The sequence below is a fragment of the Vipera berus genome (assembly GCF_964194415.1).
Source record: "Vipera berus genome assembly, chromosome: 2".
Taxonomy (NCBI): domain Eukaryota; kingdom Metazoa; phylum Chordata; class Lepidosauria; order Squamata; family Viperidae; genus Vipera; species Vipera berus.
This window is the reverse complement of record NC_138203.1, coordinates 174,052,717-174,073,713: the sequence shown is the minus strand read 5'-3', so window position 1 is coordinate 174,073,713 and position 20,997 is coordinate 174,052,717. Positions and strand designations below refer to the sequence as shown.

Sequence of the window (20,997 nt, the reverse complement as noted above, 5' to 3'; positions counted from 1 at the left end):
GCCTGGTGCTGATTCTGGCACTTCCGCTGAGCCCTGACAGCCCTGCAGCTCCAGCCATCTCTCGCTCAGGCTTGTGCGGTGCTGCCACCGGTTCAGCTCATTCCCCTCCCCCGCTACCATTTTTCTAGGATGTTTGCGTACCACCTGCCAGGTGCCAATGTACCATAGGTGGTACCCGTACCACTGGTTGAAAAGCCCTGCTCTAGATGCTTAATGTAAGAAGCTCTCCCTTTAACGGTATTTGCTGAAAATTTCATAGAATGTTATGATCAATAAGTTTATAGTGTAAATAACTATTGAGTGTAACATATTTTGTAATGATGACCTCCTACAGCTCATATTTTGCATAGCCACAGATCCAGCATGTTGGCAACATTTCCAATCTATGGCTTTTACATTTTCACGAGTTTTGGTATCTTTCTGATGCAAAAAGGGCGACAATATCCAGTTTTCCATCCATGTGCCGCAAAGGAAACAAGCTTTGCCTATCATACTGTCTTATTTCCTACCAGGAAAAAACACAAATCGTTAGGAATTACTCTGTATTGTCTTTCATTGGGTAACTAGAGACCCTGTCTACAACAAGGACAAAAAGATCCAAGTAACCCTAGGAGGTGAGCAGTTTTTAAATACATCTGTTGTTTCTGTGGTGCCTCATTAGCCTGAGCAGGGGCAAGAGTGGGAAACCGCAGTACCACAGAGGCAATAAGAATTTGCTTGAGTCAGTGACAGGACTTTTCCATAACCCTTGATTTACACTGAGCAGCTTCCATTTTGGCACAAAAAAGCTTTCCCCCCCCACCACAGCCAACACAGTATATTGGAACTTATGCTCGCAGAGTATTTTGAACACTGGGCGTTTTTATTTAAAAGTCTTTCACTGATATCCATATTTTTTAAAAGCCTACCATGCACATACATTACAAGCTTTTAAAATATGTATAACATCAAGTTAAATTATATAATAAGGGCTGCATATGCTTTGAAAATGATCCAGAAGACATGCTATGAATGTAGCACCTCTCCACCGTTCATTAAAGCAGCCTTTTCTTTATTCAGGTTTCTATGAGTCTGCAAAAAGATGAATTAAATAAACTGTTGACTATTAAAAGACCCACAAAATTTTAGTCTTATGCATTAGTGATATGGATACTTTAATGAACACCAGAAATGGTAGATTTTCAAAAGTTTCTTCTGAATTGTCAGTGTATAAGCCCTAGTATTTAACATAAGATGTGGTCCATTTGTATATACAAACACATTAGAATGGTATAAAAAAGCCAGAATTGGAGGGGCGGGGGAAACCAAATGTCCAGGGCAACTCAGTGAACAATTCCCCCGCCCCCAATTGAAATAAATTACATTGCCACCATAACTTGAAGTTATTAAAAACTGTGCTTCTATGCTTTTGCCTTGCTTCAGAAATTTAGGCAACCTTGGGTACATTCATCCAAAATTCTTTTCAATTGCATAACTGATAGTGTTGAAGGTATTCCTAGAAAAGATTGGTACTTTTCACCCCCAGAAGAATGTTCTTGTGATAAAAAGGAATCTGAGTGTGTAATTGCTGCCCCAAATTTGATACCTTAATGGGCTGATGTACTTGAACACCAAATGCTGTGAAAAAGTAGCATGAAAATGTCCTTTTTTATTTTAATGTGGCACTATGCCTATCTATATTTCGGCTATTTTAAATTCCTTTCCTCCATGCAGATGAATTTTAGTATGTATTTTTACTCTGGTATTCATTTTGTTACCGTTTTCTTGTTACAAGGATATTATGAATCTAGCCATGCAGTTTTATAGCCCAATTCACGTGTTTAGTACATAAAATACACCTCCTTCCCATTAACTCTAGGCCAAAAAGCAAATCACTTTATGATTGCTTGAGTTCCTGTGTCTCTCTATTATTCAGCTAGTCCTGGGTAAAAAACTAATGCCTTTGTTGGGAACTGAGATACCACTGAACCACTAAACCCCCTACATCTCAAGGTTACATTTTCATAATGGACAACATAAAAGTCACAATATCCCTATTTTATGAATTTATAAACTGGTAATTTAAGAACATCCAAGAATTTGGGATTCTCAGCAAAATCACACCCAAGGTTACCCATGTTAAGGTAAGAACATCTAATGAAACAGAAAACAAAGGACAAGCCAAAGGCAGCAGAGTTTCAAAGGATCTGACAAAACAAAAGAACAACAGGAATGAAGTAAAAGACTCATCAATCTTTGTAGCACTTTTTTTCTTCCTGAGCAAAAGCATTCAAGAGGGTATCTTTGTATATTTGTTTGAAAGATGTGATTCAGAATAGGGGAAAAATGGATTCACATTACAATGTCAGAGCTTAAGAACTGCTGATCATTCCTTTCACTGAGCCTGTACTTGAAACTGCATCTCAGTATTGTACGTGCAGCTCTTAAAACATAAACCTATAATGTCTACTTAAAAAAAATCTGGATTTACTGGGACATCTCCCAGGGTAAGCAATCTTCTTGGCCAAGTGCTGCATGAACTTTGAGGGTGTGACATCACATGCTAATAAACAGTATTTACATATTCAGCATATGATCAATGGAAAGAAGTCTTATTCTTATTCTTCTTTTAGCAATTCTGCTCAAGTGTTAATTTATCCCAGTGACATTGGCAGTGTGATGCCAGAGTAAAATGAATGTTCAGGTTTTGCCTGCTTGTGCACAGTGACTAGTTGTGAATGGAAATGTCCGCAAGTGATGAATAGAACTACAACCTTCACCACATATTAAGGCATCTCTCTTCGTATCTACCTTCTTTTAGAGAGATTATCAGTGACTGTTCTGCATGGACTCACAATTATTAACAAGTCTCAGAAAATCCTAAAAAACTAATTAGCGTTTCTAGGAAGAAGTCACTGAACCATCTTTTCTTAAAACATCAGCATTAGGCAAGTACATTTACTTAAATCAGCTCAGCCCTTTCTTTCAAATATTCTGGCTTTATCATGTCTGCCTATTCTAGCTTGACCTTTGCCCATTTGATTTAATGACCATTATCTGCATTTACAGTACTCTTTGCCTACCCAGGATTTACTAATTCACCCAGGACTGTTGCTGATGACACAGATCTCCCAAATATAGTTTTGAACTTCAAGGATTTTACCCAGTTGTCTTAAGGACCAGGATACCAATATTCTCAAGAAGAAATCAGTGCCAGTAAGGAGGAGGAAAGGACCCTGTTCTCAACAGAGTTGAAGAAGTTAAATAAAGCTGACCAAATAAACATTCATTTCTAGCAAAGGACAATGTTCCTACTGTTCTCTTAGACTAGTGTAAACTCAAGACATTCTTTTTGCCATAACTAAGAAAATAGGCCTGACATTGTAGACACTACATTAGTAGTAGGTGGTTTTTATCATATTTGGCATCTGACTATGTTTGGTAATAATATGAAGTCTTAAATAAGTGAACAATTTTAATCTGAGATCATTCTGAGCACATTCAAATGTATTAGATTCTTGGCACATAGGCCTTAAGTACCGAAGAGGTCAGCAATGAAGCATTTTGTAGCAGGCCCTGATTTTCCTTCCAATATACCTTAACAGGTATATTGAGGATTGGGCTAGAGTTTTGATTAAATAAAGATGCACCACATTTACACTGAGACCAGCTGCATTTTGATTCTGCATAATCCCAATGAGGAAACAAATGCAGTTCTAGTTCTGAGCATGCTTTACATGGTTGTGCCTCCAATCTCAGTTGCATAGCATAGTTGTGACAGTGCTGCAGGTCCATCAACCCTGATGCAAGTTTTATAATCAGTTGGGTCACCATTTGATATCATAACTGTTGGCAGCTGGTTTTTCCATGCTGTATTTAGTATGCAAAGATTCCTGGGCTTTGCTGGACTCCATCCCTTCTAGCCATTCCTGATAAAGCATCTGCACATGCCCGTTGGTTTCAGGAATCTGAACAGGAACTGTGGCATATACATCCTCCATCTGTTTGAGCAGGGCTTTATCTGGTTTCCCGTCTTCAGTCTGGGCCTGGCCATTTCCATTTAAACAACCTACAAATCAGTGACCAAAAACAAGGGAAGAAATTAGGTTTACTTTAAAACACTGAGTGGGTTTATCCACCATGATTCTGTATAGCCTATATTCACGAGATCTTTACATCCCCATATTCATTCACCCCGCCTCTGACATGTTCGCATAAATATGGACAAATAGAGCCTCCCCACCTAAAATCTGCTATATGCGGTTTCAGACAGTGCTTGTCTTAAATAGAATCAGCATCAGCAACATTAAAGAGCTTCATTACTGTATGTCTGCGGTTTTGTTTTTTTTAACTGTAACTGTATAGGGAGATGCAGAAGTCTCAGGGTTTGGTGTTTACCTCCAGGACAGGCTAAAACTTCAACAAAATGGTAGGAACATTTCCCCTTTTTCAACTTCAGAATCATATTCTGGATATTTCGAAAGCCGTAGGCCGCTGCAAAACGCAGCACTGTCTCGCCATCCTTTTCTAGGGTAACCTCCTGGAAGTCTTTGTTTCTGAAAAGACAAGAGGAAAAAAAGATTTCTGGTTGGTCCCACACAAAGCAAGCAAGCAAAGGAATTTCCTGACAGCTAGAACAATTAACCAGTGGAACAACCTGCCTCCAGAAGCAGTGAATGCTTCAACACTGGGAGTTTTTTAAGAAGAGACTGGACAGCCAGTTGTCTGAAATGGGTTAGGGTTTCCTGCCTGAGCAGGGGGTTGGACTAGAAGACCTCCAAGGTCCCTTCCAACTTTATTGTTGTTGTTGTTATGAATATGGATAGGATTTCCTATTTCGGCCTCTATATCTGATGTCCAGAAACACTTTCTACTAATTCTATCTTCTGCCACATTTTGTTGCTCACTTTTGGAAGGAATATAATTTCTCTCCAAACTGTTTCAAGATTTATTCTGAAAGTGATCGCAAATGCAATAAATATATACAAATATAGGTACAGGGGTGTGGGGTTTTTTACTGATTTAGGACTACATACTGATGACATATGCCCTTAGTAGCTCAGCAGGTAAAATAATGAGTAGTTCCTCTGTAAAAAAAAAAAGTGTGTGTGGGAGAGGGGGAAATGCTGGCAGCGTGGCCCTGCTTTACTGCCTGGCCCTGCATTGGTTCTTCATGTTCTTTACAAGTTTAATCCAAGATGTTTTTTTTTTACATTTAATTATGTAAATGAAACGCTATACTATTTCCTCCCCCCTCCCCCCAAAAAAAAATTGACTGTGGTTTTACTATGAATGATGTTATTTATATCAATCTAGTCTTCATAAAAAAGGGATGCGGTGGCTCAGTGGGTTAGGACGCTGAGCTTGTCGATCAGAAGGTTGGCAGTTTGGCGGGTCGAATCCCGAGTGTCACGTAACAGAGTGAGCGCCTGTTACTGGTCCCAGCTTCTGCCAACCTAGCAGTTAGCAGTTTGTAAGCACGTAAAAATGCAAGTAGAAAAATAGGGACCACTACGGTGGGAAGGTAACAGCGTTCCGTGCGCCTTTGGCGTCTAGTCATGCCGGCCACATGACCACGGAGACATCTTCGGACAAGCGCTGGCTCTTCGGCTTTGAAATGGAGATGAGCACCGGCCCCTAGAGTCGGAAACGACTAGCATGCACGTGCGGGGGAACCTTTACCTTTACCTTAGTCTTCATAAAGAAAGGCTGATAGCTGACCTTGAAGAATTCAGGTCTTGGACTTTTATAGCAAAGGGACAGACTTTGTCTCTCTAATTCAGCACAGTTTTACCATGCAGGCAAAGAGGCCAGGCTATGAAGGTACAGAAAGTGGCCTTGTGGACAGTCTTCCCCTTTGGAACTCTTGTGCCTGAAAGCATCTGCAACTCAAGGGTCACAGCCTTCCAAAGCTTATCAGGTTTCTTAAACAGTGATTTAAAGAACAGAAATAAACAATGGCGGTTAAGCAATTGCACGCTTTATGTACAGTGCTTTAGAAACAAATCTAGTGCTGACCCATGAAGTGAAGGTTTGTATACAAAACAAATATGTAAATAAGGTCGGATCAAGGCTTGAAGTAAACATTATTCCCAGCAAAGTAGCCTAGCCTTCATAAAGCTGCACTGTCTTTGTAAAGTTGCACTGCATTAGCTGCACTGCCTTTTTAGAGGGGTTCTGAAGATTGCAAAGCTTTACAAACAGAGCTCAGAGTATAAGAAAAGTTTGCTAGAGAAACTGGGTCCAAAAAGGAGACAGCAAAGAGAGTCAGGTTCTCCTGCTTTGGTTGTGGCAGTTGGGTGCAAAAGGCAAAAGTTGGCATGGGGAACTTGGAGAGAAAGCAGCTGGGTAAATGAATGCTTGCTGGGGCTTGCTGAGATAGGCTGGATGGCTTGAGGTTTCCTGGGGTGCAGTAAGCAGCCCCAGAACCATGAGGTTCTGGGGCTGCTTACCATCCTGTAAGGCAGGATGCAGGGTGACCAAAATGGCACAGATGCTTGGGGGAGATAGGCGGGTGGGGGAAGTTGGAAGCAGTCCCTTAACTTACCGAGGCTCACAGCTGGGAGGGATAAAGCCCCAAAAGGCTAGGAGTGAATACTTAACAATTCTCAGTTAATGACCACCACAGGGAATGCTGAAATTGGTGCACTCACATGACATCTTGCTTTATGATCACACTGACTTACAATGGCCATCCTGCTCCCAACTGTTATAAATTGAGGACTATCTGTATGTGTGGCTTGAAAAGCAGCTATTTTCTCTTTCTGTTTAAAGCCACCTACTTTTAGGTAAGCATCTTACTTTAATATTTTGTAGGTGAGCTCCTTCACTTCAGTGTTGAATAGCTCCTTGGCAGCGTGCTTAAATATGTGCTCCAGGTAGCCATCTGATCTTCCATCATGCCGATTTAGCTCTTCTTTTGTGCCACCAAACCTGTTAAGTAATAAGGGAAGAGTCAAGAGGTAGGCAATCAAGGTCACTTTGTATAAATGGCAATCCTGGCCCCTTAAACACGCCTGTTTATGCTATCATTCTCAGGCAAAAGGCTGATGCTGGCTGAAAGTTATGGGAGCTGTAGTGTAGCGTATCAAGATAAGGGAAGAACGTGCTGTAGACTGTGATACATACATGTGTATCAACAATTATAATACGCTACTTAACCATAAAAAGGTAAAGGTTTCCCCTGTCCAGTTGTATTTGACTCTAAGGGGTGATGCTCATCTCCATTTCCTAGCCAAGGGAGCCAGCGTTGTCCGAAGATCCTTTCCATGGTCATGTGGCCAGCATGATTGTATGCTGAGGCACACAGAGCACTGTTACTTTCCCACTGAGATGGTAGCTACTTATCTACTTGCATGGGCCTGCTTTTGAACTGCTAGGTAGGCAGGAACTGGGGCAAATAATCCTGTTGCAGGGTGCTCGGATCTCAAAGCCGGGCTGTCAGCTTTCCAGCTGACAAGCTCAGTGTGTTTAAAAACTGAGCCATCACACCCCTACTTAATTACAGTAAGGGAATCAAAACTTCTCCCACCCAGTCATATTATGTGGATATGTGCCTTTGTGTAGCCCTTTGATTGGAATAAATAATTGTTATATGTGCATGACAAATCTTAGTTTGGAAGAACAGCATAGAAAAGTTAAAAATAACAAATCAGATATCAGTGATAACTACAGCTGTGAATAATAATAATAATAATAATAATAATAAGGAGGAGGAGGAGGAGGAGGAGGAGGAGGAAGGGACCTTGGAGGTCATCTAGCCCAACCCCCTGCTCAGGCAGGAAACCCTATACCATTTCAGACAAATGGCTGTCCAGTCTCTTCTTTTTTTTTTTTTTATTGAAAAGTTTTAAAAATACAGTTTTCCTTTATAAAACCCCCTTCCCCCTCCCTCCTCCCCTCCCTACCTCCCCCCTTCCCCCCCTCCCCCCCTCCCTCCTCCCCCCCACCTCCCCCTAACCCCCCTCCCCCCCCCGGACTTCCCAGAGCTAAATACAAGGTATATATATATAAAAAAGCAATCATAAACTACCATATACTAACAACTATAAATTCTAAAATCCCTCACTCTCTAACTTATATAGGATCAAACAAAACTTAGCATTATTAAATATATATAGAAGACAAAATAAAAAAAAGAAAAAAGAAAACGAAAGAAGACTTATTCAAATGCTAGATAAAACTTCTTGACCCTATACTTATTCTGGATAAACTCAATCCATTTTCTCCATTCCATAATATAATGTTCTTGCGAGTAATCTTTCAAATAGGCCGAAATCTTCGCCATCTCTGCCAAGTCGGAAACCTTTAAAATCCACTCTTGTATAGTCGGCAGTTCCTCTTTCTTCCAATATTGACCTATCAAAAGTCTTGCTGCCGTAACTAAATTCAACATCAACTTAGAGTCCACAACTGTAGCGTCAACAATTATTCCCAACAAAAAAAATTGCGGACAAAACTTTATCCTCCGTTTAAAAATCTTCTGCATATTCCACCAGACTTTTATCCAAAAAGCCTTGACCTTTTTACATGTCCACCATATGTGAAAATATGTTGCCTCTTCATCACCACACCTCCAACATTTAGGCTGATAATTCGGATACATACTTGCAAGTTTTTTAGGATCTAGATGCCATCTATAAAACATTTTGTAAAAGTTCTCTCTTAAACTTTGAGCTTGAGTGAATTTTACATTCCTCACCCAGATCTTTTCCCACGTGTCCATTGTAATAACTTCCTGAATGTTTTGGGCCCATTTTATCATACAATCCTTAACAAGCTCTGTTTCTGAATCGATCTCTATCAATGCAAGATATATCCGTTTAATATGTGCTGGTCCTTGATTTCTAATTTGTTTTATCAAATTTTCATCAGTCGTTGCAAATCCATTTTTTTGGTCTTCTTTCCACCTGGCCTGTAACTGAATATATTGAAACCAAGTCTGAACAACCTTCTCTTCTCTTCTCGCAAGGAACTATATGATTTCAAGCACCAAATATTCCTTTCCAAACTTAAAATTTCCTTGTAAGTAGTCTCATCATGTTTGAAACCAGCATGTATATTTTCTATTGCGTGTTTTGGGATTGCCCACAATGGTATCTTGCTGCTTAGCTTATGTCTATACTTCTTCCAAACTCTCAGCAATGCCTGTCTTAAAATATGCATCCTAAACACAGTATCTACCTTCTTATCATACACCAAATATGCATGCCAGCCAAACAACAGATCATGGCCCTCAAGATTTAATAACCTCGATTGTGTCAAATTAATCCAATCACTTATTCCTACTAGTGCAGCAGCTTCATAATATAATTTAAAATTAGGCATTTTAAGGCCACCTCTCTCACGAGTATCCTGCATAATCTTAAGTTTAACTCGTGGCTTTTTCCCTGCCCACACAAATTTATTGATACCACGCTGCCATTCCTCCAAGTTAGAGTCTTTCTTAAGAATCGGTATCATTTGAAATAAGAATAAAAATTTGGGCAGGACATTCATTTTCACTGCTGCAATCCGTCCCAACAAAGACAATTGCAATTTTTCCCAACTCTCCAGTTCTTTTTGAATTTTCCCCCATAACTTTTCATAATTATTTTTATATAGCTTTGTATTAGAGGGCGACAAAATCACCCCCAAATATTTAACCCTTTTAACAATCTCAAATCCAGTTAATCCTTCTAGGAGAGCCTTCTGCGAAACTGTCATATTTCTAACCAAAATTTTAGTTTTCTGTATATTTACTTTAAATCCAGAAACCTTCCCATATTGTGTTATTATCTCCATCAGGTCCACAACAGAGTTCTCTGGCTGGGTCACTGTAACAACCAGATCATCTGCAAATGCTCTCAATCTGTAATCCTGATCTCCAACTTGTATCCCCTTAATTTTTTCCGAATTCCGAATCTTAACCAATAATATCTCTAATGTTAATATAAATAACAGCCTTGCCTTGTGCCCTTCTCAATATTACATACTGTTGTCAAACTATTGTTAACTATGATTCGGGCAGTTTGTTTTTGGTATAATGCCCTAATCGGTTGTAAAAATTTTTCCCCAAAATCCATTTTGTCTAAAACTTTCAACAAAAATTGCCAGTTCAATTGATCAAAAGCCTTTTCAGCATCTAAAAAGATTAGCGCAGCAGAGATCTGGTTGTGCCTTTCCAAAAACTCTAACACATCAACTATATGTCTCACATTAGTTTTCATTTGTCTTCCACTGTCCAGTCTCTTCTTAAAAACTTCCAGTGTTGGAGCATTCACCACTTCTGGAGGCAGGTTGTTCCACTGGTTAATTGTTCTGTCAGGAAGTTTCTCCTTAGTTCTAGGTTGCTTCTCTCCTTGACTAGTTTCCATCCGTTGCTTCTTGTCCTGCTTTCAGGTCCTTTGGAGAATAGCTTGACTCCCTCTTCTTTGTGGCAGCCCCTGAGATATTGGAACACTGCTATCATGTCCCCACTCTTCCTTCTCTTTGTTAAACTACACATACCCAATTCCAGCAACCGTTCCCTATATGTTTTAGCCTCCAGTCCCCCAATCATCTTTGTTGCTCTTCTCTGTACTCTTTCTAGAGTCTCGACATCTTTTTTACAGCGTGGTGACCAAAACTGGATGCAGTATTCCAGGTGTGGCCTTACCAAGGCATTGTAAAGTGGTATTAGTACTTCACGTGATCTTGATTCTATCCCTCTGTTAATGCAGCCTAGCACTGTGTTGGCTTTTTTGGCAGCTGCAGAACACTGCTGGCTCCTATTGAAGTGATTGTCCACTAGGACTCCGAGATCCCTCTCACAGTGTTTGTGATTTATCTTGCATCCATATGATCTTGTAAGCATGTCTTTTCTTCCCTAGACTAAATTACATATTTGTCCTATAGACAAATATTTCTGAAGACAATGTTTCTAATAAAACGGGGAGTCGATGTTAAAAGACTTCCACCATAACATGATTCTTAAATGCTAAAGCAATACTTAAGTGTTTACAAAATGCCATTTCTAGTAGTATGTCTTCTGAAAGAGCAGTTGTTACTACTTCCAAACTATACAATGTTCGACAGTGAGGAGGCTTCCCACTTATGGGCTCTGATAAACATTCCATGCTTCTACAGCAAGTGCCTCTCAGGACAGGCAGGTAGGCCCAGTGTCAACCCCACAAAGCAAAGTGTATGTGTCCCAGTACTGCATGCTGGGCATGCCACTCCTTCATGTCCACAAATAGCACAACAACAACTCTCGCTTCTGCACTGCAGTTGAGAGCATACGGTGGTGTGACTGTCAGGGGTTGGGGACGCTCACATTAGCAGAAGTCAACCTATCTGGCAACATCAATATTTCACTTGGATGGGAACTGCTGAACTCCCATCTGGCTCGTGTCATCAACTGATATGTTGAAGAGAGGGAAGGAGGGAGGACGGAAGGGAGGGAGGAACTCTTGGCTGCTTCATTCTTTTCTTCTTGTGTCTGCTAGTAAATAAGATGAAGGGAACAAAGAAGCTGGCTGATACTTTAGTTCTGCAAAGGAGAGCTACAGGACAGCAGACAAAAAAAGCGATGGGGGTGGGGGCCAGGCCAGTCCAGTTACCCAAATATAAGCAGGATCTCTGGATACACAAATAATTTTTACAAGGGTGGCACACTGAAACAAAGCAATTTTTAACAGGATCATATAACGGGATCACACGAAGAATGGTGAAGGCCATAACAATTCATATTTGTGCTTGCAAAATGCTTTCATCTAATGGAGAAGCATTAAGGTGATTGTTTTTAGAAAAATCACAAAATAAAAAAAACTTATCAAAGCTACTTACAAGGTATCAAAGGAGACCCCGCTTATTTCTTTCAATGATATTTTTCTTTGCTCCATCATTTGGAAGACTTCACCTGTACGGGGGGAAAAAAACATTCTTAAATATAAAACAAGGTTACTAAACATTCTCAAGAGAATTCTGTTCTTTTTCTAGAACAGGTTTTTTGTTGTTTTTCCCCCCTCTTCCATCTGGAAAACAGCTTGCAGGGTCCCTGGTGGACTTCCATCCGAATATTGACTAAGTCTGAACTTAGCTGGCTTCTAACTGTTTCTTCCCTCAGGTGAGGTAGCCAAACACATTGTTTTGTCACTCTGAAACTGAAAATTATGATCTCGTAACTCCCAATAACGAATGAAGACTCGTTAGTACTCAAGGGCAATAAAAGTATTTTGGCACTTGAGATAAAAATTATACTAGAGCTCTCGGCTCGTTAAAATCAGAAAAAAGAATAAACTATGTCGGAAATCTTACACGCCCACGGACATTCCACACTCTCCCCAATGACAGGGCTTACTCCTGTCATGTTTCAATTTAAAGAATATAAAGCACAGAAACATGACATAATAATGCAATGTATATATCAAAGATGAAAAATATGAGTGTTATCACAACATTTCAAAACATAAACTACCCTGGCTGCCAATCCTTCTCCCCGTCTCTTAAAATACCCAATCAAATCTACCCAATCGTATCTTACTGTTACATGGCTATATGTCCTCATACAATGTCCTTGTTAAAAGGAATTTATAAAATGAATAAAAGTCAATGCGGTATATTGTAAAGAAGATATTACCGGATGTTAAAACGCAATCTACATCTTGAGAGTTATACATATGGGTATAAAAGTCTTCTCGTAATGCTTCTAACTTTTTGTCATAGCAAGGGGCCACCATGATATGGAAAATTTTGTCAGGGGATAGATTCTGATGGAAAAAAAGAAAATACATTACACACACACACACACACACACACACACACACACATAGAGAAACATTTTTTCAGTAAGTGTTTTTTTACAGAATTTGGATTTGTGGGCATCCTGATGCTCTTGAGCTTGACTGTTTGCTTACATATGCTTCATGGCCTAATTAGGCAATATTATCTGTGTGCACTGATGATGTTACCAAGTCAGATCATGATACATCTGCAAGCAAATAACTGGGCTCAAAGAGCACCAAGCGGCCCACAGTTCAATCCCTTCCTGCAGTGGCTGGTGTGCTGGACTGCAGCTTTTAAGATCCAGAACTATTTATGGCTTGTACTTTTATGCATTTATTAAATTTATATGCCAATCCATTCCCCAATAAAGCGGACCATAAAGTTTTACTATTGTTGTGAACTGCCTAGAGCTGTGCTCTGTGATGGGAGACTATTCAAATCTTCTAAATAAATAACAGCATTCTAGCACTCTAAATTCCATTCTAAATTGAAGGGAAATTAGGAAGGGTCATCAAGGGGGAATGCCTTCCTGCCCTGCAACCCAAACCTTGGCATTACAGGATTTAATGATAAATTAGACTTATATGCCGCTCCATAGTGCTTTACAGCACTCCCTGTGAGGTTTGCAAATATCAGCATATTGTCCCCAACACTCTAGGTCAGGGGTAGGCAACCTTGGCTCTTTTATGACTCGTGGACTTCAACTTCCAGAATTCCTGAGCCAGCTGGCTCAGGAATTCTGGGAGTTGAAGTCCACGAGTCATAGAAGAGCCAAGGTTGCCTACCCCTGACCTAGGTCCTCATTTTACTGATCTTGGAAGGATGTAAGGCTGAGTCAACCTGGAGCCCCGTCAGGATCGAACTCCTGGCTGTGGGCAGAGTTAGCCTTAAATATTGCATTCTAACCATTGCACTACCAAGGCTCTTTATATATAGGTCTTTGCTTATACGGGATGTGGGGATTCTAGAGTGCTGGCACCAAAATCTTTCAAGGAGCCAAAAATAGAGCAGATAAGAACTGGCAAATAACTGAAAACAGTGAATAAACATACTTTGCTGCCCTTTATCAGGAAGATTTCACGTACACACTCTAACATTTCATCTAACATCAAGATGACTTAGTAGCAAGGGATGAGTGCTAGCAAAAGTCTACTTGCTCAGGAATACAAGCTGATGTTAGAGAAGGAGTTCAGGTTGGCCGAAGGCTTTTCAAAAGCTCCTCTTTACTGGAAGCAGACCCTTATCTTCGCTAAATGGCTAAAACCCTTTGTAAAGTGATCCCAGGAATGAGCATACAAGACCAGAATGAGAAAAGAACATTCGGCTCTCAAACAGTTAGAAGCACCCAAATCAGAAACTGCAAACCGGTACCTGTTGCCTGGCAAAGTAATTCTTCACAAGGGAACCCATGATCTGCTGTGGTGACTTTGCAGTGCAAATATGTGGGATTACCATGCTGGGCAGGACTCTCTCTGCATACTGGATCCAGCCTAGAAGGCACAAACAAAATTACTAAAAGAGGGACTGAAGTGGGTGGAATATTCCTAACCAAAGAAGTTAAAATTTAAATTAAATTAAAAAGACAAACACAAAGCCACCTTTTTTAAAAAAAATACTGTATTCTTGTATCAGTGTGGTGAAGAATTGATAATGAAGAAAGAAATTGTTCAGCAAGCCAGGTGGATGTAATTAGTTTTGTTCTTCAAAATCTCAATATCACATCACCGAAGAACCATCAGTCTGTAGACAATATGAATTTGGGAAAATTCCCAAGACTCGGATTGTTACATGAGAATTGAACTAATGTGGTTGCTTCAGGAACAATCAGCTATAGAAACGATGAATGTTAGATTCATAAGGAAAAGTTTACATTTGCAATAGGTATTATTTCCAGGCTTGATGTCTAGAAAAATCCAACTTATTGCCATGTGTTTTTAGCAAACATACCTTCTTTCTCTTCAATGCCAGTAATTAGCATCCTGCAGTTCCTTAAATTATAGGGCAGAGGGTACCAAGCTAGATGCCTGGATTTAGCAGCCTCAACTATACAAGGCCACACACAAAGCTGTTGAATGCTTGAGAAAGGAAAATAGGCAGAAGGCAGGCTGTCACTATCAGTGAGGCTATCACCTTTTGCTTTTGCAGTATCAAATGTTTTCTGCAAATATTTCAGGGCTGCAAGAACATTTTCAAGACCTATAATAATATTTCCTAGAAATGTGACTTTTCAAATTTTTTCATGTTGTTTTTTTTAATTCCATTTATATCCCGCCCTTCTCCGAAGACTCAGGGCGGCTTACAAGCTTAGCAGTAGCCTAGATCTGAAACTTCTGCGACATCATTTTTAGATTTCTTCTTCTCTTCCTACATAATAACACTATCCAATTAGGGACTATATAATGAACATAACAATGTGATGACACTATGTTTCCAATCACATCTGACTACCTTATGACTTCATAGGGAGTGAACATTGGCTACCGCATGACTCGGTAAGTGAAGGAAAGCATGAACCTCAGAACTGGATTGGAACTCGCTGCCTTGCCACCTTGAACTATAGTAATATCAATGAAACAGGATTTCAGCATTCAATGTTAATATATCTTAACCTTTGTTTGGTTCAAATTTTTTAATTAAAAACCTATTGTTTTAATTGCAATTGCAGTATCTGATTTTAGGTTGCTTCAAAGTTTCTTTTAATGAGAAATTGTTTTGAATTAGTAACAACATAAAGAGCTGTCAAAATTCTAAATTAATCAAGCAAATCTTTGACCTCAACCATCACAGAAGGGGTCTGTATTGGGCACTCTTTAAAATTAAGAATAAACAGTCTTTTGCAATAGCAATCATTTCCCCCATCATGTTCTGGAATGATGGTATTTGTTATTTTTAACAGATGTTTTGATCCCATTTTGTAAGCTGCCTAGAATGCAGAAATAAATAAGCAAATAAAAGTATGCAAGGCCCTGTGGGAAAGCCAATATGGCTGTTAGATCTTGGTCAGTGCTGAAGGATCACGGTTTTAACATTTTTTTAAAAAAAAGGGGAGGGGGGCAAAAGCAACAAATTGCCAGAGGGTCAAGTGCTGCACTGAAGGGCATTCCACTTAGAATTCCAGTTCGAGCAAGATACATAGGAAAAGCTTTATTGCAGACTGGCTGGGTTCCCAAGAAGCAAAATCTCAATTGACATTTTGTTTTCAGTCATCTCAACTAAATAAGATACTTATAGGATCTGCTTCTTTCTTTAATAAAGGCTCTACTTAAGGTTCAGGTTAGGAAAAAGCAGAACTAAAGTATCAATCCGTCTGGAAAAAACAAATGTAATTTTACTCTTCCCTATTTGCAAATCTTCTTAGTTCCCTTCTGAAAGCCTAGGGGCAAGCCACAAGCAGCCACCTGACACTTCTGTCCAACTTATCTGAGCGTGCACTTGCTTTTCCTTATCCTCTCTCGTCTTTTTTGGCTTCACCCCTTCCTATCTACAACATACATGAATTTCTGCTCCTTTCACATTTGCAGATAGAACGCTTCCAGTAGAGAAAGAAAGAGTGAAAAAAAAAGTATCATGTTTAACATTGGGAATGTGTTTTAAATTGAAAATAATCACCTGGTTGCAATACACTGGTACTCTTTCGAAACACATGTTACAAGTTATGTAAACAAAATACAACCTGCAATGCAGCTGTGGCTCCCTGAAACAAAGACGGTAATCCCCCAAAATGATTTACAATAACTCATCTCATCAAAGGTGAGCTTCAGAGCCTCCAGAGTCTTATAATTTCTGATCAAACAAGTCTTAGCAAAGTTTAATGAGCTGAGTTGAGAACCAGTTTATACCATGAGTCACTCTGTAAATTGAGTCACCTCCAACTATCTGTTTTGATAAGAAGGAAAGCAGAGTTCATCGTATTGAGTCCAGCTGTGCAACTGCACATTTGCCATTGCATGATCACGCAGATTGTCTTGGTGTATAAGGAGAGGTGGCTGCAGAAGTTGTTTATCTTTATTGAAACAAGCACCCAGATCCAGGGCCTTTTCTGCAGAGTCAGCTCCAAGGCAGAACTCCAGAAAAGCTGAAGACTGAAGCCGGAGAACTTCCTTATTACCATATAGAAATACAGCCCTTCTGCTGTAGAGTCAGAGTCAGTGTTTGCCATTCACAACTGGACGTCCTGTGTGCTTTCAACCAAAGCTGCCATTCTCCCTAGCCAGAGTTGTGCCTCAGTCCAACTGGAGTGGAGAAGAGCTGGCTGAGAAAGAGATGAGGAGTCCCAGTGCCAACTTAAGAGCGGGAGAGGAGGAAAGAAAAGGCCTGGCATAGAGGCTTCAGCTATTCTGGCAACAGTCTTACAGCTAAGATGCACAATTCAGCTGAAACCTCTGCTGGATAAACTGATAACCATCACAATTTGATTCTTTGGATGTGTCAAAAAGCTGAATGTTTCAGGCAAATGTTTTACATGTATCCAGTTGAAATTGCAAGGGGCTTTGCAGGAGTAATGCCTGAAGCATCCATTCTCACCTGTCCCAAATTTAGCAACGACTTATTTACTTGCTAGCCAAAATGTAAGGCAGAATACTAATTGTATTTTACAACTAATTGCACTTGATGGTTGTTCTTTCTATACAGTATGTCACCTAGTCTTACTAGGGTTGTGTGGACTTATAAATGTCTATATTAAAATAAACAAAGTGTGGAATAGTCTATGAATTTAGGTGTTATTGTCATATATATCTCATAAAATTGTTTGGCTTTCGTTTTTGTCTATTCTGTCTTGGCTCAAAATTTATCTAGACTACATTTAGCTAGAATCAATTTACAGTATATATTTTAAAGCCCCTCCTTTCTTTCTTTCCTTCCTTCCTTCCTTTGTTCCTCCCTCCCTCCTCTTACCGTTTGTGATATCCAAAGATACATTCCTGAAAATTAGTATATAGTACATGTGCATACTGGGATGTAGGACACAGATGAAAATAAATAACTTTTTAAATTTATGTCTTTCCAGATGGAACAGATTCTGGTTTCTGTCCATATGCTAAAAGTATTTCTGTATTATTCTATATAACAATTCTGTATTTTATTCTATGCTACGCTATTTTTTTTTGTTTGAATTGCTTTGGCAAGCAGTGACGTTATGCCAACATAACAGTGATCTCTGAGGTAAAATGAGGACCCAGATTGTTGGGGGCAATAAGCTGACTTTGTAATAATGCCGCTTGGGGTGTGTGTGAAAGCCCTAATAAGCAGGCATATACATAGAATGAAGGCTACTGCTAAGCTTGTAAGCCGCCCTGAGTCTTCGGAGAAGGGCAGGATATAAATGGAATTAAAATAAAAATAAAATAAATATAAATATAATGCAAACGATTGAAAAATAATGCTTTTTTAAAAAAAAATGGGAAGAAAACCCTAGGGAAGTGGCAGGAAATCAGCCCACCTGTAACCACATTCATTAAATGCTCCGTTACAAGAAAGCTAGGGAACAATGATTTGCTATAAACTATGTTATAGTAACATGGAAGAGTATCGTTAGGAGAGAGAAGAATGGGAAAAAAATGAACCAAACAGGATATCCCCTTTGTCAGAATTTGGCTATTGCTCTTTGCTACCAGCTGACAAGGACTGTTACAGAACTGGAACTTCTGAATGGAAAAACAGAAGTTCCTTAGCTGCTATATTTTTAAAATAAAAATTGATTTCCCAACGTATAGATGCAACACTAAGGCAAGCCAGTTGAGAGAGTCACACTTCAGGAAACCCACTGCCATTATTATTTATTTATTTATTTATTTATTTATTTATTTATTTATTTATTTATTTATTTATTTATTATTGGGACTTATATGCCGCCCTATCTCCCGAAAGACTCATTAAACGCACTCGTCTCCCATTACAGCAAACATTGGAAAAGTAAATTACAGCACGTCTGGATTTAGATTTCTCACCTGGACAGGCAGAAGAAAACATTGGCAAAACATGTTCTTCCTGATTCTGTTGGCGGTACCGTTGCACAAATTCCTTCTGGCTCTCCAGAAGACTGAAATCAGCAGCTATTGTGGTGTCAAAGACATAATGCACTCCTAGAGAACAGATCAAGTACAGAAAATGAATTGCTTTTTCTCTCCCAGGCAACGCTGGTTTTTGGCATGCATCCTAGGCATTCTCCAACCTTTATTTTCACGTGGAGGAGATTTAAATGGAACCTCTCCATCCACCCATCCAAGAAGCAGCCTAAAAGATCATCTTTAATTCTACAGAATATGTTAACAGACCTTCCTGCCTACTGAGAAATTTGATCAAACCTTCAAATACATCGTTCCTGCTGTAGCCTACCACCCTTCCTACTTGTTCTAACTGCCCTTCCTACGATCCCTCTGCGGATTCTTCAACATTCATTAAGGCAAGGGAGGATGGAAAAAGACTCAGGGGCAGAGAATATTAGAGCCTTGGTGGAGCAGTGGGCTAATGCCTCCTTAAGTAACACCAGCTGCCTGCAATTAGTGCAGGTTCGCATCCCACCAGGCTCAAGGTTGACTCAGCCTTCCATCCTTCCGAGGTAGGTAAAATGAGGACCCAGATTGTTGGGGGTAATTAAGCTGACTTTGTAATAATGCCGCTTGGGGTGTGTGTGAAAGCCCTAATAAGCAGGCATATACATAGAATGAAGGCTACTGCTAAGCTTGTAAGCCGCCCTGAGTCTTCGAAGAAGGGCGGGATATAAATGGAATTAAAATAAAAATAAATAAATAAATATACATAGTCACGAGATCAAATTTCAAAAGTAAAGGACAGGGGCAACCTTTGTGGAGGACCACAAATTAAGTGCTTCTCTAAAGTAAGCAAGAGATGCTATGTTCTGAAGGGCAAAACTACAGGAAACATTTGGAAGCTGCCCTAAGACAAAGTATACACTATATATTGCCTTTAGTGCCTAGTATTCTGTTTTACCCGAGAGCAGCTCTTGAGGAAAATTATCTCTTAAGATCCTTTTAAATGGAGATGTGCTGGTTGCTCTGCTGTATCTTTTCAGCTGAAATACTGAAGACAATGGAAATCGTGTTGTATGGGAAACTGATGCCCATCTTTGGCTGCTGAAACCCAGATGAAGTCTGTATGACTTCCAAGGCAACTCTTTTAGACATCTGCAGCATGGGCAGGGAAGAATATTTGAAGGCTTAATAGCTGATCTTGTAACTTCACTGGCAAGGTAATTAACAATATAAATAAATAGTGATCCATCCACTGGATAAAATGTGAAAACAATACAGGCTTTCAACGTATCCTCAGTTCCGTAACAAATTCCTCTTTTCCTGTCCCACAGCCCTCTAGGATACCAGCTTATAGCTGAATTAACAATAGCTTTTGCTTCTTCTTTTCCTTCAAGCAATGTACTGGATATATATTTTTTTAAAAAAGTTGAAGAGACTATTGACTTATGTAAAAGAATATCTGTGTATGACATCAGGATCACTTTGTTCTTGCATTCAAATGATGTCTCCTTCCATACTGAATAGAGGTTGTAATCATATCATCTCTCCCCAGGCAAAAGCAGCAGTACAATCAAGGTGGCAGCATGTAGATGTCTACCCAGGTGCCAGCCAAAATGCCTAGAATGTTGGAATAAAGCCAGCAGGTAGGGCCAACAGATGCAGCAGTCCTGGTCTCTCCCTTTAAAACCTCTCCACGGCAGTGGACTATCTCCAGGGGATGTGCAATTCTTGGAAAGATTTAAAACTTTTATACTAGACATTTTTATTCTGTGCAAACAGCAGAAAGGAACTTTTAGATGCCTTGATTATGAACAAAAACATAATGAAAAGATTTGCATGTGTTCTTGCCTTGTCTGTACTGCCTTAACTGCCTAATTATAGCCTCATTTATAACACTTGTGGTCACATCCATAAACAACTGTTATCTCAACCATCCTGCAACCCTCGCTTGTACCCTGACACACAGGCTATAAAAATTGTCTAAGGAAACAACTTTTTTAAAAAAAAACAATCGTTTTTAATGCTGTCTTCAGCTTTCTTTTCTTTTTTATCTAATAGCAAACTTACCAAGACTTTTGAGGAAGCCACAAAGCCTCCTAGCTGCTTCTGTTACTGAGAGGCTGAATTTAGCAGCAAAATAAGGCAAGGACTGGGGACATATAGACACTGCCAATACTTTGTGTTTTGAGGTATCACACTTCTGGAAAGCAAAAAATAAATAAATAAATAAATGGGTGTGTTAAGTGCAAACATTTAAATTGTAGCTTATACAAGAGATGGC

At 39.6% G+C, this 20,997-nt stretch overlaps 1 protein-coding gene and 1 long non-coding RNA gene across 3 annotated transcripts in view; one reads left to right on the top strand and one right to left on the bottom strand.

Annotated features, from left to right (window-relative positions):
• Positions 1–841: 841 nt before the first annotated feature.
• Positions 842–20,997, bottom strand: part of NARF (nuclear prelamin A recognition factor) — a 29,664-nt gene continuing 9,508 nt past the window's right edge. For both annotated transcript variants that reach the window (XM_081318012.1, XM_081318011.1), the window contains exons 5-12: positions 20,784–20,916; positions 18,672–18,806; positions 14,095–14,213; positions 12,578–12,707; positions 11,785–11,857; positions 6,781–6,912; positions 4,378–4,535; positions 842–4,048 (exon numbers count right to left, since the gene is read on the bottom strand). In XM_081318012.1, the coding sequence (XP_081174138.1) occupies positions 3,807–4,048; positions 4,378–4,535; positions 6,781–6,912; positions 11,785–11,857; positions 12,578–12,707; positions 14,095–14,213; positions 18,672–18,806; positions 20,784–20,916 (1,122 nt within the window). In that variant the 3' untranslated portion in view covers positions 842–3,806. The remainder of the gene's footprint in view (positions 4,049–4,377; positions 4,536–6,780; positions 6,913–11,784; positions 11,858–12,577; positions 12,708–14,094; positions 14,214–18,671; positions 18,807–20,783; positions 20,917–20,997) is intronic.
• On the top strand, positions 19,488–20,888 carry LOC308662337. Its single transcript, XR_014025169.1, has 3 exons — positions 19,488–19,933; positions 20,269–20,359; positions 20,775–20,888. It is a non-coding gene; the product is annotated as an uncharacterized lncRNA (long non-coding RNA).